An 18,303-nucleotide genomic window follows, 5' to 3' on the forward strand; every position below is an offset into this window, starting at 1 on the left:
CTGTCGGACAAGCTTCAATTTTAAGGGATTGGAGGGATGCAGTGTTGACTTCCATTTTCTTTGAACCCTCTCTTGTTCTTCTGGAGTGGCCTGTCGCACGTGGTTGCAATGTACCCAGGGTCCAATTCCGTCTACCTTGAGGGCAGTAGGGGTGGTAAGAAGAACAATATAAGGGCCCTTCCATCTTGGTTCTAAGGTCCTCGACTGGTGTCTTCTAACCCAAACCCCATCTCCCGGGCCTATATTATGAGACGGGATCATTCCTTCATTTTGGCCCTCATAAATTTCCAGTACCAATGACCAGATATGTTTATGCACCTTACTCAAAGCTAGCATCTCCTGTTGGAAAGCACGTAGTGAGAGAGGTGGCTTGGTCTTTCCCTCAAATGCTGGACAAATCGGGGGATGGACTTCCATATACAATTTCAAAGGGAGTCAGACCCAGGTTATAGGGGGTGTTTCGTGCCCAAAAAAGCATGAAGGGAAGGAGGGTCACCCAGTCCCCGCCAGTCTCTATTGCCAGTTTTGTTAAAGTTTCTTTTAGGGTCTGATTCATTCTTTCTACCTGTCCTGAGCTCTGGGGACTGTGTTCGCAATGTAACTTCCATTTGGTCCCCAGGGCTGAGGCCAGTCCCTGAACAATTTTACTCACAAATGCAGGTCCATTATCAGAGCCGATAAATGCCGGCAGCCCAAACCTGGGTATAATCTCTTCTAGGAGCTTCTTAGCTACTACTATCACTGTCTCCTTTTTAGTGGGGAAAGCTTCTACCCACCCGGAAAACATATCAACCAAAACTAGCAGGTAACGGTACCCATACTTGCCTGGCCTTACCTCTGTAAAATCTATCTCCCAATGATGTCCTGGCCTTTCCCCCCTGATATCTTACACCTGTGTGCTGTCCTTTTCCTGGTCTCATCATCTGACAGGCTCTGCAGGTGCGGACTATATCCTGTATGGTTTTCTTCTGTTGGGGAGACCACAGCTGCGCTGTCTGTAGGAGTGTCAAAGTGTTTTTCTCTCCCAAATGGGTGGTTTGATGTAAATGGGTACAGAGATGTCTGCCCAGGTCAGCAGGAAGCAACAGGTTGTCATCTTGGCCCCGATACCATCCATTTTCGCCAACAGGACTGGTACTATTATCTTGCACCCAGCGCAAATCAGAGGGGGAGTATATGGGGCTTGGGGGGAGTGTTCCCATCCCTGGCGGTGGCAATCAAACAGTCAGTATATGGGTTTCATGGCCTCCAGCAGCTGCCTCACGGGCTGCTGCATCAGCAGCACGGTTGCCTCGGGCCTTGGCAATCCTCTCCTTTCTGGTGTCCCGGGACATGTACTATGGATACCGCCTGGGGCAAGTGGACCACTGTCAAGAGTCTGTGAATCTCAGGTACGTTTTCAATCTCTTTTCCACCCGCCGTCAAGAGCCCCCGCTCTTTATATATGGGGCCTTGAATGTGCACAGTGCCGAATGCATATCGGCTGTCAGTGCAAATAGTGACTCTTTTTCCTTTTGCCCCCTCTAGTGCTTGTATCATAGCTATCAGTTCTGCTTTTTGGGCAGATGTTCCAGGGGGCAAGGCCTCAGCCCAGATGATCCTCCCAGTGTCATCTACTATGGCTGCCCCTGCTTTTCTCTGTCCATCCTTCATATAACTGCTCCCATCCATGAACCATACCAGCTCACTGTTTTCTAATGGCAAGCCACTGAGGTCTTTTCGTATGGTGGTTACCTCAGCTAACACTTCAACACAGTCATGGAGGGGCCCGTCCTGCTCCTTAGTACTCTGTCTAAGTTCCTGAAATGCCTGCCTCATTGATTCAGTCTAAGTCCAGTTCTTATTTTCTCTGCTTCTTTCATATAGAGGCCAGGCCTTTTCAGCAAACCCCATGATCCATAGCCTGCAGTACCCAACAGTCCCTAAAAACTCTCTCACATGGCGGGGAGTCGTTGGCTCAGGGATCCGTAGAATAGTCTCTTTCATAGCCTGAGTCAACCATCTTTGTCCCTGTTTTATTTTATATCCCAAATAAATGACTTCCTGTCTAGCAATTTGGGCCTTCTTCGCACTTGCCCAGTACCCCAATGTCCCCAAAGTCTGGAGGAGATCGCCTGTGGCCTTTAGGCATACCTCCTTAGTAGTAGCGGCCAGCATTAGGTCATCTACATACTGCAACAGAACGACATCGGGGTGGCTGGTTCGATACTCACAGAGATCTTTGCCTAGAGCCTCATTGAACAACATCGGCAAGTTTTTGAATCCCTGTGGGAGGCGAGTCCAGGTCAGCTGCCCCACAGTTTGACCGTACTCGTCAGCCCATTCAAATGTGAAGATTTCCTGGTTCTGGGGGGCCAAAGGCAAGCTGAAAAAGGCATCTTTCAAGTCTAAAATTGTGTACCAGACATAGTCTGGTGGCAAACTGCTCAGGAGGGTGTATGGGTTAGGGACACTGGGATGAATGTCATTCACCCATTTGTTGACTTCACGAAGATTCTGGGCCGGTCTAATGTCCATTCCCCCAGGCTTTCTTACGGGTAACAGGGGGGTATTCCATGGAGACTGGCACCTTCTAAGAATTCTGGCCTCCAGGAGCCACTGTATATGTGGTGCAATTCCCCGCCGGGCTTCCAGACTCAGGGGATATTGCTTCACCCGTATAGGGGTGGCATCTGCTTTCAGTTGAACAATTATGGGGGGTTTCTGTTTGGCTAATCCTACCCCCACTGTTTCTGCCCAAGCCAGAGGGTATTTCTGGACCCAAGGTTGCACTTTAGGGTCAATAGTCATGGGAGGTTTTGGCTGGTACAGTCTATATTCGTCCCTCAGTGCCAGGGACAAAACTTGTATGGGATGTCCGGTCCCATCCAAAACTGATATCCCTCCATGCTCAAAGTGAATTTGAGCGTTGACTTTAGATAATAAATCTCTCCCTAACAAGGGAGCTGGGCATTCTGGTATGAAAGGAGTGGGACACTCGCTGGGCCCCCAAGTCCATTTGACATTTAGTAGTCCATCCATATCGTTTAGTCCCAGTGGCCCCTTGCATCCAGCTGGTCTTTTTGGACATCGGTCTGTCCTTCCGGTTAAGGACTGAATACTGAGTTCCCGTGTCCACCATGAAGCCAACCGGTTTCCCCTCCACGTGTATAGTTACCTAGGACTCAGGGAGGGGTGCCGGGCTCTGACCTCCCTAATCACTATCTTCTCCTGCATATAAAATGTGGGCCCCCAGGGAGGGCGCTTCTTTCCTAGTGGATCTTACCCCTAGATTTCTTTTGGGGCAATTGCTCTTTCAGTGTCCCAGCTCTTTGCAATGTGCGCATTGGTCCTTTTTAAGTCCCTGCCTGGCTGGTTTTCCTTCATCTTTCAACCTGACTTCTCTTACTCTCCGAGAACTAGCTCCCTGTTCCACCCCTGCAAGGAATATCTGAGCTAATTCTTTCTGATTCCTGCAGTTTTCTTCGGCCCTGAACTCTCTCTCTTCCCTTCTAACACGTTCTTCCCTTTCCTCTGGGGTCTCTCTATGATTAAAAACTCTCTCTGCTGCCTTCACCAGGTCTTGCAGGGATTGCTCTCCTAACCTCTCTATTTTTTGTATTTTTTTCTCTGATATCCGGGGCTGCCTGATTTACAAATGCTAGCATAACCACCGTGCATGACTCATCGGCCTGCAGGTCCATGGGGGTATAATGCCTAAAAGCTTCCATTAATCTCTAGAGGAAGCCTGCCGGCTTTCATTCGGCTCTTGTCTAACCAGATTTACCTTAGCCAAATTTGTCGGTCTCCTGGCGGCCACTCGGAGACCAGCCATGAGAGTCTGGTGGTACACTCGGAGATGCTCCCTACCTTCAGCATGATCGAAGTCCCATCGGGGCTGCATCGGGGGAACCCCTCATCAATCAAGTTAGACTGCGTAGTAGGTCTCCCATCTACCCCTGGAACATTTTTCCGTGCTTCTGACAAGATCCGCTTGCACTCCTCTGTGGTAAAAAGCACCTGTAACAGCTGCTGACAGTCATCCCAAGTGGGGTTATAGGTGAAAAGAATAGACTCTAAAAGGTCAATGAGGCCCTGGGGTTTTTCTGAGAATGAAGGGGTTTGGGTTTTCCAATTATAAAGATCACTAGTGGAGAAGGGCCAGTATTGGTACGTTCATTCCCCGTTCCAGACCAGAAGCGCTTGGACCGTGGAGGAGGGGGCTTCTGGGTTGTCTTCATCTGCTACATGGGCGATTCCCCTAGTTTTTCCCCAAGTTCCTTGGGCGCGGCCCCCTTCCCGGGTTGGGGCTGAAGGCTTGGCATCCCATCGTGCTCCTCCGGAAGAGATCTGAGGAACCTGAGGGGGTAAAAGTGGGACTGCATAAGAGGGTGGGGAGAGATCGGTCTCCAGGTCAATAAGATTAGGATATAGTGAGGATTCCTGGAACACTGGTTTCACCTGGCCACCGCGTTCTTTGTCTTCTTTTTCTTTAGATGTTTCCACGACCAGTACCTGTGGAATTGACGGAGTAGGGGATGGGGAAATAAAGGGCTGAGGAACAAAAGGTTTCAGCCAGGCCGGCGGATTCTCCACCAAATCCTGCCAGACCAAAACACAGGGAGTTTGATCTGGGTGCCCAAAAGGGCTGGGAGTGAGCACTTTCTCTCTGACCACTCAAATAATGGGCAGGCGGACGGTTCCCTCTCGTGGCCAGCCAACATCAAAGGCAGGCCATTCGGCAGAACAAAAAGTCACCAACTTGCTTTTCTTCACCAACAATGACAGATTCTGTGCTCTAGACTTAAAATCAGAGAAGTGGTCGGTCATAAGAGACAAAGGAGTAGAAGTTGTTTGTCCCATGATTACAGAGAAAAACACAGGAGACCAAATGAGCACACAAAGAGCAGTGACAGTGCTGGCACTCACACAGATGCAACAAACAGACAACAAATGTACATTGACCAAAAACACAGTACTAGGTCTTCCTGGGTCCCCTTTCTAACACTTTTCCCCCCTTGAGAGTATCTTACCAGCAGGATGTCTGCAGAGCCAGCCACCTCCCCAGCACGATGCTGGGCTTCGGCCTTACACTGGACTGAACCAGAAAACAGAGCCAGCCGCCTCCCCAGCACAATGCTTGGCCTCGGCCTTACGCTGGACTTTACCAGAATTAACACCGGTGTTCAGAGATCTCTCCTCCTAGTGAGGAAACCCCTTCTGCCAGGAGAGTGTTGTTCTTCCCAGTTGAAGGGATCCCGGACGAGCCCCCAAATGTTATGCCCGCAGTCCGAGTCCCCACAGCTGAGAAAACAAGACATTCACGGCAATGCAAAAGCATAAAGGGGCTTTATTTCTAGCTCAAGCTAGGACCCAAGTCACATCCAGCACAGTGGAGTGGAGCAAGGGCCCTGAGCCCTGAATTACAGCTGTATTTATAGGTTTAGGACAAAGACAGGGAGTTGGCAGGGGCGGATTGGTTGCAAGGGTTCCTTAGCATCTTGGCTAGATTTTCGTGTGTGTGGGCTTTCTTAGGGGATTTTCATCCTCGTCCTGATAGGCTTGAACCAGGCTACAGGGAGTATACTGATTGGTCGAGTCCTGGCGCCAGTAGAAGATGATCTCAGCTCCTCCTTGGCAATAACTCAGCCCCTCTGTAAAGGAGACTTAGGCCTACTTTGGCCCCTGAAGCCTGTCATGGCGCCTGTTTGGTCCTAACACCCAGTATGGTAGAAGCCCTTACCTTAAGTATCATCTTTAGCTAAACACAGAAGATATTGAGGGTAGAAGTTTAGTTAAAGGAAGTCAGGTGGCAGAGTGGTAAAGAATCTGCCTACCATTGCAGGAGACATGGGTTTGATCCCTGGGTGTATCCCCCAGAGAAGGAAATGGCAACACACTCCATTCTTGCCTGTAAACTTTCATGGATCCTGGAGGCCTAATTCCATAGGGTTGCAAAAGAATCAGACAGAACTGAGTGAGTAAACAACAACAAAAGTTGATATGCAAATTTGAGTTGCTAGTGATAAGATCAGCTCCCTCTTCCAGGTATATAGCCAAGGGGACCCCTTTACAAAAGATTTCCCTTGTATATGTAAATATCCATTACAAAAGGCTGACTATTTCTCAGGTTTCAAAGCTTCCTTTGTGCCTTCAGTTTCTTAAAAATAATCAGCCTAAAATAATCTTTATGCCAAAGAGACATATTTGGGGGTGGCAAATTCTACTCCCCTATATTATAATCATAATTTAAAATAGTAGGTTTGATGTGTTTTCTAAAAAAAAAAGAAATTAAATTAAGACTTTTCTATTTATACTCAGTTCACAGATTTAAAGTATAATTTAAAATTCTTATTTGTAGACCAAAATTATCTCACATGTCATTCGTTACCCCTAATATATGTTCAGCTGTACTAGATATAATAAACAGACATGGAAAATTTAAAACAGTTAATGGAGCACTTAAAAAATTATATAAAATTATAAACTTATATATTTAACAAATCAGGAGAATTCCCTGGCAAGCCAGTGGTTAGGAATCTGCTCCCTTACTGCCAAGGGCCTGGGATCAACCTCTAGTTAGGGAACTAAGATCCCACAAGACATGCAGTGAGGCCAAAAGTTAATAATAAATATTTAAAAGTAAATAAAAATTTAACCAATCATGATTATCAGTACAATCTCAATATGTTTATTCTGTTCTTGAGAAAGAAAAATGTTTTTCTCTGTCCTCTTAGATTTACTTATCAGAGACTTTTGTATTAGACTGACCAAAACCAAAATAAAACAAAACCCAAGGGCTTTCCTGGTGGTCCAGTGGTTAAAAAACTGCCTTGCAGTGCTGGGGGCACAGATTCAATCCCTGGTCCAGGAAGATCTCATATGGTTCAGAGCAACTAACCCTGTGCACCACTGAAACAGAATCCAAGTTCTTGTTCATGGAGAACTTCATGAACATGCAAACCCTCACTCAAGTAGAGTTTATATTAAAGGAGAGAGAAGTATAAAACTCCCAGTACAGACACTGACAAGAGGTGAAATGACCCCAAAAAAGTGGCTTAAAACTCAACATTCAGAAAAAAATATGGCATACGGTCCCATCACTTCATAGCAAATAGATGGGGGAACAATGGAAATAGTGACAGACTTTATTTTCTTTGGCTCCAAAATAACTGCAGATGGTGACTGCAGCCATGAAATTAAAAGTCACTTGCTCCTTGGAAGAAAAGCCATGATAAACTAAGATGGGAATCTGAGTTCTTGTCTGAAGAGTGGAATCCATAAACAGGCAACATTCACAGTAGCAAGAAAATTGGATTTATTAAAGCAGAGGAAAGTACAAAGCTCTCAGTATAATGCTGAGAGGGGTAATAGAGTTCCCCCCAAGGTGGGACTTACAGCAGTTTTTATATCCTTCCTTAAATCACAGCATTTCTAACCAATTAATTTAAAGATCAAGATACTTAACATCTTTATGCCCTCTCTTGATCCTTGGATTAAGTCACCACCCTTTTTCATATCCTCTGGCCATTTTACAATAGACCAGATGTATGGGCTTATGAACCAGAGATCAAATTGCCAAAATCCATTGGATCATCTAATGGCTTTTCCAGTAGTCATATATGAAAGTGAGAGTTGGACTATAAAGAAAGCTGAGTGCCAATGAATTGATGCTTCTGAACTGTGGTGTTCGAAAAGACTCTTGAGAGACCATTGGACTGCAAGAAGATCCAACCAGTCCATTCTAAAGGAAATCAGTCCTGAATGTTCATTGGAAGGACTCAGGCTAAAGCTGAAACTCCAATATTCTGGCCACTGGATGTGAAGAGCTGACTCATTTGAAAAGATCCTGATGTTGGAAAAGATTGAAGGCAGGAGAAGGGGAGGACAGAGGATGAGATGGTTGGATGGAATCACCACTCAATGGACATGAGTCTGAGTAAACTCTGGGAATTGGTGACAGACAGGGAAGCTTGGAGAGCTGCAGTCTATGGGGTTGCAAAGAGTCAGACATGACTGAGCAACTGAATTGAACTGAACTGATTGGATCATTGAAAAAGCAAGAGAGTTCCAGAAAAACAGCTACTTCTGCTTTATTGACTACATCAAAGACTTTGACTGTGTGGATTGAAATAAACTGTGGAAAATTCTTAAAGAATTTAAGACCTGTCTCCTGAGAAATCTGTATGGTCAAGAAATCTGCAGGTCAAGAAGTAACAGTTAGAACTGGACATGGAACAACAGACTGGTTACAAATATGGAAAGGAGTATGTCAAGGATGTATATTGTCACCTTGCTTATTTAGCTTGTGTGCAGAGTACACCATGTGAAATGCCAGGTTGGATAAAGCACAGGCTGGAATCAAGATTGCTGGGAGAAATATCAATAACCTCAGATATACAGATAACACCACCTTATGGCAGAAAGTGAAGAAGAGCTAAAGAGCCTCTTGATGAAAGTGAAAGAGCAGAGTGAAAAAGTTGACTTAAAACTTAACATAACATGGCAAGATGGGGAAACAATGGAAACAGTGACAGACTTAACTTTCCTGGGCTCCAAAATCACTGCAGCTATGAAATTAAAATATGTTTGCTGCTTGGAACAAAAGCTATGACCAACCTAGACAGCATATTAAAAAGCAGAGATATTACTTTGCCATGACTGAACTGAATTGAATTGATTGGCTTAAGATTAATGATCACCAGTTGTTTTTCCTCCAAGCATATGGAATATAATTTTATTACTGCCCTTTCCTGGATCTGAGTGCTAATAATCTATCAGACTAAACACATATTCCAGGAATTTAGGACAATGGACCAGGATGTTTACTGAAAAGAAGACTGAGGTCTCAGAGTTCTATACTGACTGCCTAGTAATTTCTACCTCAAAACCTAGAGAGCATATTAAAAAGCAAAGATATTACTTTGCCAGCAAAGGTCGATATATTCAAAGCTATGGCTTTCCCAATAGTCATGTATGAATGTGAGAGTTGGACCATAAAGAAAGCTGAGTACCGAAGAATTGATGCTTTTGAACTGTGGTTGTTGAAGAGGACACTTGAGAGTCCCTTTGACTGCAAGGAGATCAAACCAGTCAGTCTAAAGGAAATCAACTCTGAATGTTCATTGGAAGGACTGATGCTGAAGCTGAAGCTCCAATACTTTGGCTACCTGATGTGAAGGGTTAACTCATTAGACAAGACTTTGATCCTTGCAAAGATTGAAGGCAAGAAGAGAAAGGGGTGACACAGGATGAGATGGTTGGATGGCATCACTGACTCAATGGACATGAGTTTGAGCAAGCTCTGAGAAGCCTGGCATGCTGCAATCCATGGGGTCGCAATGAGTCAGACATGACTGAGTGACTGAACTGAACTAAACTATAGCAGTTTATATCTTTACCAGTACTGATCTATTCATTTTTGACTGGCTCACGTTCCTGATGTATGTAATTTCTGACCAATTAGTTTGAAAGTCCCTACTTCCAATCTGTTATTTTTATGGCTTTTTTTTTTTTTTAATCCCCCTGTCCTTGGGTTTTCATAGACATTGAGTTATCATTCCACGACCCTTTCTCATGACTGCAGGCCATCTTTTAAAGACCAAATAGGGACCAGATGTATGAGCTAAGTTAATGGTTCACCTTGTGTTTTCCGTCTTGACAAGTTGGTCAACAGTTACTGAATGTCTTGTCTTGCGTCTGGATGTTTTATGACCTGCCAGACCAAGGACACATTCCTCTAAAAGTCAGGAAATTGGAACAAAGGGTATAGCTTTAGGTTAATGGAGTGAGATGTTTGTATGAGAGTAAGAGTTGGAATTTTAAAAGAACTGGAGTCTTATCCCTACAATGACAGCCTTGCAATTTTCAGACAGTTATTTCAGTGGCTCAGTCATGTTTGACTCTTTTCGACCCCATGGATGGCAGCACACCAGCCTTCCCTGTCTATCACCAACTCCTGGAACTTGCTCAGACTCGTGTCCATTGAGTCAATGACGCCATCCAACCACCTCATCCTCTATTATGCCCTTCTCCTTCCTTCAATCTTTCCCAGCATCAGGGTCTTTTCCAATGAGTCAGTTCTTCGCATCAGGTGGCCAAACTATTAGACATCTACCTCACCACAGTAATTGAGTCTGTACTCTAGAGCCTGGGAACCACAACAACTGAGACCACATGCAGCAACGACTGAAGCTTGAGAGCCCTAGAGCCCATGCTCCACAACTAGGGCAGCCACCACAGCGAGAAGGCCACACACTGCAGCTAGAGAGGAGCTCCCACTCTCCACAACTAGAGAAAGCCCCCTATCTGCAAGGAAGACCCATCACAGACATAAATATACATATAAAAAAAACCCCAAACAGATTAACAAGTGAAAAGAATAAAGTATTGTTATATGTGTAAGAAAGCAAGCAAATGAAGTTGCTTCCTAAGCAGCTAAAGAATGAGTAGGTTTCTAGGGAATAAGTAGGAGGTAAAGAAAGCTTGTGATGATGTTTGTTTATGTAGATTCTAGTGTTTATCTTCTCTTTGTTTCTTTTCTCATGGCTATAAAACTCCCCCAGAGAACATTTTTATGGCAGCTTCACTTGCAAATGTTTCTGCTCTTAATAAGTTAAGGGAAACTCTGAAAAGGCCTCTTTCTGTGTATGATCAATCTCTAATGTCTTTAATCTAATTTAAAATAATTTGTAAATAATAATTTGATAAATTAAACATCAAAGAATACAAGAGTTTTTACCAAACTCATGTTCTGCTGCTTGCCAGTTGAAAGATAATGCTCAAAAGACAGTTGTTGGTAGGAAAAGAAAGGTTGCTTTATTCAGGAGTCAGGAAAGCTGGAAGAAGACAGAATTGTGTCCAGGAACCAATACTAAAGATTCTGCTCTATCGTGAAAGTTTTTAAAGGGAGAAAAGGAAGCTTATCACAGATAATCATTTGAGGTGGGGATCAGAGTCTTTGTTATTGTCCACTCTGTGCAGTCTTCTTTCTGATTGATTGGTGTTGAGGTAACAGGATGGTATTCTAGGAATCTTGTGCTCACCTGAAGTTACAATTCTCCACCTGTTGGGGCCTTGTTTCCTGCAGAAGAACTCAAAGATATTGTTATATATATTACTTGAGGAGGAACCAGGTTTCACTTTATCACTGCACTATTATTTCTTGGTTGCTCTTTCTTTATTTCTGCATTCCCTCACTCTTCTAATTAGCAATTGTTTGAATCTCCCTTTGGAACTCAGGGAAGGTCAAAGAAGCTGAATGAAATCTATTTCCTGCAAATAAGAAATGGGGAACACGAACAGGATTTGTACCTGGTAGGGCCCCACAAGGTCCTACTTGGTTTCAGAGTCATAAAGTTATTGCATTCCAGAAAGGTTGCCCTTGCAAAATTGCATCAGTAGAGCTTCTGCTTCCTTAGATCTTACCAAAGAACACTTTGCAACCCATAAAAATGGGAAAAACAAAACGGACAATAAAATAAAATTCATGTTCTCTGGCAATATTGTGATTAGTGGAAAAGAGAAAAAATGGAAATGTAATTCCCATTACTGATACAAGGATACTCTTCTCAGAAACTGTAGATTTTACCATACATCAATATGAATCTGCCACAGGTGTACACACCGATGTATGGCATAACCAATACAATATTGTAAGGTAAAAAAGAAAAAAAGAAAAAATATATCTGTTCAATTCAAAAGAAAAAAAAAAGAAAGAAATTGTAGATTTTAGAATCTCAAAGAATGAAGAAATGAAACAATTGTCATTTATAAACTTGGAAACAAGTTATTTTAGTGATGCCAGAAGGCTAAATGGAGAGAAGGAAGGCTCTCAAAATATTATAATTTGTGACAGGCAATCTTATGTGAAACATACAAATACATTTTTCCAAAGAGAGTATAGCAGATCTGGTAGGTCTTCTTTCCTTCCTTTTATTCACCTCTTCATTTAATTTTTCTTCTTCTTCTTCCCACCCCACCCCCCCACCCGACCCCTACTGTTTTAAAATGAGCAACATTTATTTCATAAACTTAAATTTCTTGAAGCATCATAAATAAAATAAAATACTGGGGTGGGGACAGGAATGAAGGAATCGAGAGTCATCTTGATTGTTAACTTGTTTGTTAACTGTCTTCTCAAAGGAAAAGTAAACAGTTATGTACCTTCATGATGGGAGATGGTGTCACGACTTGGAGAAAACCTTCATGGAAGTTAGGCTCCTACCCTCCTACAGGGACTGGGAGATATTAATAGAAACTCTATTTTTCTTGATTATTACATTTCAAAGGGATAATTCTTAGATCCTGCAGAAAGAGTCCTGGGTATAAAACTGGTAAAAGTTTGAGCTAGAAGAAAGTTGACATCTCAAAGGGGCAGAGAAAATATTTACAAATGCAAGTTTTTTAAAATAAATGCTCTAAGAAAAGGGAGGTCAGATGCCTACAGTTAGGAAGAAATGTGTCTACGGTGTAATCAAACTGGAAGGAACATTGAGTCCATCTTATGTTCTTTTTCTTTTCTCCCTCTCTCACAGGACCGTGCACAAAACCTAAATGAACGGCGAACCACCACCACCACCCTCACAGTGGATGTTCTGGATGGAGATGACCTGGGTCCAATGTTTCTTCCATGTGTCCTCGTGCCAAACACTCGTGACTGTCGCCCACTCACCTATCAAGCTGCCATACCTGAGCTGAGGACTCCAGTAAGCATACTCTCATCTTTTCCTCTTCACTTCCACCTCTGTGACCCCCAATGAGATCCTGTTCAAATATTTTGAACACATATGTGGTGAAAATAGTATGCTTTTCTAAATGGATATTGGAAAATAGCTTATGTCCAAAATGATTTTGAGACAGTATGGGTAAATTGTTATTCATACTGTCTAATTATATCATTGAAGGAATGTCATGAAGTAACGTAGCAGACGATGAAATGATTAGATAGCATCACCAACTTAATGGACATGAATTTGTGCAAACTTCAGGAAATAGGGAAGGACACGGAAGCCTAGTGGTCCATGGCGTCACAAATAGACACAATTGAGTGAGTGAACAACAACAACCTGAAGCAGCAGCCTATTTGACTCTGATTTTTTTTTTTTCCCCATGTATAAAGCATAACGAAGATCAGTTGACATCATATACTTGGAAACTCCAAGAAATAACCCCAGCATTTTCCTAAATTCACTTGTCAACATTCAGCCCTAAGTCAGAGGATACATATATTAACAGGATGCCCTTTTGTCTTTTAGAATCTTGATATATTATTGGAGATTATGCTTGGCTATTTGGAGGGGGAGCTAATGAATCCTGAATATAAACATTTATTCATTAAAGATGTATTTTAAAGAAACAAAAATTAAGTCGTGTACATATTTTCTATATTCAATTCTTCATTTAAAAAAAAATTCAAATAAATCCATACATTGGTGTCAGCCTAAAATTCACACCATAGACCTGCCTGGGTGATAAATATACATATCTAAGAATAAAAGTTATAAGGCTAATAGATATTCTGTGCATGTACACGTGTGTGCTCAGTCATGTCTCACTCTTTGTGACCCCACGAACTGTAGCCTGGCCAGGCTCCTCTGTCCATAGGATTCTCTAGTCAGGAATACTGAAGTGGGTTGCCATTTCCTACTCCATAGGATCTTCCCAACTCAGGGATTGAACCTTTGTCTCTTGTGTCTCCTGTCTTGGCAAGCAGATTTTTTACCACTGTGCCACCTGGTAAGCCCAATAGATATCCTGCTTAGGCTAAAATATCAGTTTCTTCCTTAAATGTAAAAAAAAAAAAAAGAAAGAAAGAAAGAAAAAACTCTTTTAGAGCAGTCAGTTTCTTGCTGCTGCTGCTGCTGCCGCCGCCGCTAAGTCACTTCAGTCGTGTCTGACTCTGTGCGACCCGATAGATGGCAGCCCGCCAGGCTCCCCCGTCCTTGGGATTCTCCAGGCAAGAACACTGGAGTGCGTTGCCATTTCCTTCTCCAATGCATGAAAGTGAAAAGTGAAAGTGAAACCCGCTCTGTCGTGTCCGACTCTGAGCAACTCCATGGACTGCAGCCTACCAGGCTCCTTCGTCCATGGTATTTTCCAGGCAAGAGTACTGGAGTGGGGTGCATCGCCTTCTCCGAGTCAAATTCCTAGGAGTCAACTATTGGATTAGTTTTTGCTGTTCCTATGAAAAGCATTTAGGCTTCTGGGTTAGTAATATGGCTAGTGATGTCAGAATTTGTTGCAAGATATTTGATTTTATTTCTGACATTTAAGAAATGTAGTTTGGAGGATCCTCTCTGTATTTGAACATTTTTTTTCTTTTTTTTTAAAGAATAGAACACAGATTACTTCTAAATGTAAATTAGATTGCATTCCAGTCACTTTCAAGAGTTCTTACCGAATATTTTACCAATTACTTTATCCAATATTTTACCCACTTGCTTTACTAGCAATAGCTCTTAAATGGTTGAAAATCACTTTTGTGTTTGCGGGAATAAATGATTACTGGTCTAGTTGGTTTGCATAAAAAAAAAACACACACCTAAAAAATGGATAAATGTTGTGATGTATACTGAGTGAAGAAAATAATAATATTTTTAAGCTAAATGGAGTAATTTTGCAGACAGAAAGGCTAATGGAGAGTTTGTCTAGACAAATATTTATAGGTTACCTAAAGTTGTAGGTCATGATATTATTTTGTTGAATATTAGTGAGAAGACTTAATGATGTGAACATTGAACTTTTCTTTGAAAGGCTTAATTGAAATCATGACAAAAATATTTTTAGTTTCAATCTATTTTTCTGAGCTAATGTAAGTAGCTGGTATATCAATGAGATCCCAAGAGAAGGGGAATACTGACCTAATAAGACTAAAATCAATAAACCAGTGTGATGAATGTTTAACAGTACTTGATGTAATGAGAGAAGTAAAGACAGAGGTTACTGCTTGAGAAGCAAAATATATTGACTTTATAAGGATCTTTGAGCATAATTTCCTCTTTGCCCCAGCTTATAGATTAAGCATCTCTAATTCCTATGCCATTTCATGCTAGAGATAAAGCCATGTTCCAGATTTGTGGTAAATGATAATAATGACTAATGACTATTTAGATTGCTCAGTTTGTCATGAACTGTGCTAAATTCTACAAACATATTAACTTAAATCCTTTCAGATGGTTACCACTGTAATGGTCATTTTATAAATGAGATCTCTGGAATACAGAATTTAAGTGACTTAGCCTTATAAAGTTAATAAACGAACAGTATTTTCTTTTGAAATCATATATCTTGAATTAAAGGATATTCTATAAATCACAGAATGACCAAAGTTTATTCTTCATCATCATTTTTAACAGATCAATCCATTCTTGAACATTCTGTGAAACAAGAATTTTAATTTTACAGAGTTAAATACTTACAGCAAATATTTATTCATTGAACTTTTTATTTATATTGGCATGTAGAAAACATTAGATATGTTTACTTGCAAAATTAGGCACTTATTCTGGTTATCAATCAATGCATAACAAAGCACCACAATTTAGTGGCTTCAAATTGCAGTCTTTAAATTTGTTCATAAAACCACAATTCTGGCATACCTGAGGGAACACCTCATTCCTGCTCTACACAGTATCAGCTAGGACTCTTTGGCTAAGGGCTCTGTGTGTGTGTGTTCTATTATTTTAGTTGTGTCTGATTCTTTGCGACACCATGGACTGTAGGCCACCAGGCTCATCTGCCCATGGGATTCTCCAGGCAAGTTTGCTGAAGTGGGTTATCATGTCTTCCTCCAGGGGATCTTCCTGAACCTGGGATTGAACCCACATCTCTTACATCTCCTACACTGGTAGTCGGGTTTTTCACTGCTAGCACCATCTCGGAAGCCCAAGGGCTGGGAACCACTTTCCAAATAGTAAACTTGGCAAGTTGATTCTGGCTATGGGCTCCCACTCAGTGAGGGCTGTGAGCTGGAGACTTCATTTCCACTCCATGTAGGTTTTTCCTGGGCTATTTGAGCTTCCTCACATCAAGGTGCTGGCTTCTAAGAAGAAGCTTCCCAAAAGAATTAGACAGAATGTTTATGAACTAGACTTGTAATTTGCAGTGTCACTTCTGCTGTAGCCAAAGCTCTGTCAGATTCAGGTAGTAGAAGTATATGCTGTGTTCTAATGGGAAGAGTGTAGAAGTCAACCTGTACAGAGAGCATAAGGGAAAGGACATTTTATTGTCACCATCGTAGGAAAACAAAATCAGCTATAGCAGTGGCATCAGGTTTTCATGTGCTCTTTTATATGCCATTTTCGATCCACTTTGGATCCCAAGAGTTAAGAAATGTTTTTAAGTTTCACATTCAAATTGCTGAGTTTATGTCTGTATTGTTTTTCTTTCTTCTTCTTTTTCTTTTTTCTATTTTCCTTTGCTATTTCCATGCTGTGCTAAAATTCTGGAATTTCAATAAATAAGATCTTGTATACAGAGCAAGAGAACTAACTATTTATGTCAGCTAAACAGGACATTATGACTCTAATTACATGCTTGCTGTTCCTTTCCTGAACTAATTCTTCAGATTTTGAAAGCTTTGACACCTGCTCACCTTCTGGGTTGAGTGAAATTTTCTAATCGCCTCAGTGGTATTCCTAATTTGAGAAACCATCCTTAGTTCTACTGCCATGCATGCATATTTCATCAGCTCAGAAAAAATTTAAAAGGTAGTCTAGTACAGTGTTTAGCCCATGAACCAAGATATAATAAAAAATAATATGAATTTGGTGTCTCAGGGGCACTAAAGCAATTTGTAGCCCTGAGTTAGTTATGATGTATTTATTAATTAGGTAAATAGCCACTGAATCTTGTTCTGTTTAGTCACCAAGTTGTGCCCAACTCTTTTGGTACTCCATGGACTGTAGCCTGCCAGGCTCCTCAGTCTATGGGACTTCCCAGGTAAGAATACTGGAGTGAGTTTCCATTTTCTTCTCCAGAGGATCTTCCTGACCCAGGGATTGAACCCATGTTGCCTACACTGGCAGGCAGATTCTTTACGATGGTGACCTAGTATATGCTAAACTCTATTTTAATAAAGACGACATAAACTTGGATGAGGTAAAATTCTTCTGATAGTGTAAATTTATTCTTACTTTCTGACTCTCTCTAAGTTGTTATTGCCTATGTGGTTGAAGATTTCTAGTATTATGGAAAACTGCAGAATTTGGAGAGTGTAGGATCATGGTTCAATTATCTTGATTTTCTGTTAAAGACAAAGACAGTAAATCATTACATAATTCTTTTCAATGTTGAACAGTTGCATACATTTTGACTAGTTGGATTTATTGTTGAGTAAATTGTCCCTGGTTCAGTTAAATTCATTCAGTTCGGTCGCTCAGTCATGTCTGACTCTTTGCAACCCCATGGACTACAGCATTCCAGGCCTCTCTACCCATCACCAACTCCTGGAGTTTAATTAAACTCATGGCTATTGACTCGGTGATGCCATCCAACCATCTCATTCTCTGTCGTCCCCTTCTTCTCCCACTTTCAATCTTCCCCAGCATCAGGGGCTTTTCAAATGAGTCAGTTCTTCGCATCAGGTGGTCAAAGTATTGCAGTTTCAGCTTCAGCATCAGTCCTTCCAATGAATATTCAGGACTGATTTCCTTTAGGATGGACTGGTTGTATCTCCTTGCAGTCCAATGGACTCTCAAGAGTCTTCTTCAATACCACAGTTCAGAAGCATCATTTTTTCGGCACTCACCTTTCTTTATACTCCAACTCTCACATCCACACATGACTACTGGAAAAACCATAGCTTTGACTAGACGGACCTTTGTTGGCAAAGTAATGTCTCTGCTTTTTAATATGCTGTCTGCTACTGCTAAGTCGCTTCAGTAGTGTCCGACTCTGTGCGACCCCATAGATGGCAGCCCACCAGGCTCCCCGGTCCCTGGGATTCTCCAGGCAAGAACACTGGAGTGGGTTGCCATTTCCTTCTCAAAATATGCTGTCTAGGTTGGTCATAACGTTTCTTCCAAGGAGCAAGCATCTTTTAATTTCATGGCTGCAGTCACCATCTGCAGTGATTTTGCAGTATAAAATAAAATCTGTCACTGTTTCCATTGTTCCACCATCTACTTGCCATGAAAGGATAGGACCAGATCTTAGTTTTCTAAATGTTGAGTTTTAAGCCAACTTTTTCACTCTCCTCCTTCACTTTCATCAGGAATCTCTTTAGTTACTCTTTGCTTTATGCCATACATGTCATCTGCATATCTGAGGTTATTGATATTTCTCCCAGCAATCTTGATTCCAGCTTGTGCTTCATCCATTCCA

At 41.9% G+C, this 18,303-nt stretch overlaps 1 protein-coding gene across 1 annotated transcript in view; it reads left to right on the forward strand.

Annotated features, from left to right (window-relative positions):
• The window catches only part of PCDH15 (protocadherin related 15), an 898,514-nt gene that overhangs the window by 400,979 nt on the left and 479,232 nt on the right, over positions 1 to 18,303 (forward strand). The window contains exon 8 of the mRNA XM_052660663.1: positions 12,516 to 12,686. Within this exon, the coding sequence (XP_052516623.1) occupies positions 12,516 to 12,686 (171 nt within the window). The remainder of the gene's footprint in view (positions 1 to 12,515; positions 12,687 to 18,303) is intronic.

This window comes from Budorcas taxicolor, chromosome 23 (genome assembly GCF_023091745.1).
Source record: "Budorcas taxicolor isolate Tak-1 chromosome 23, Takin1.1, whole genome shotgun sequence".
Lineage (NCBI taxonomy): Eukaryota > Metazoa > Chordata > Mammalia > Artiodactyla > Bovidae > Budorcas > Budorcas taxicolor.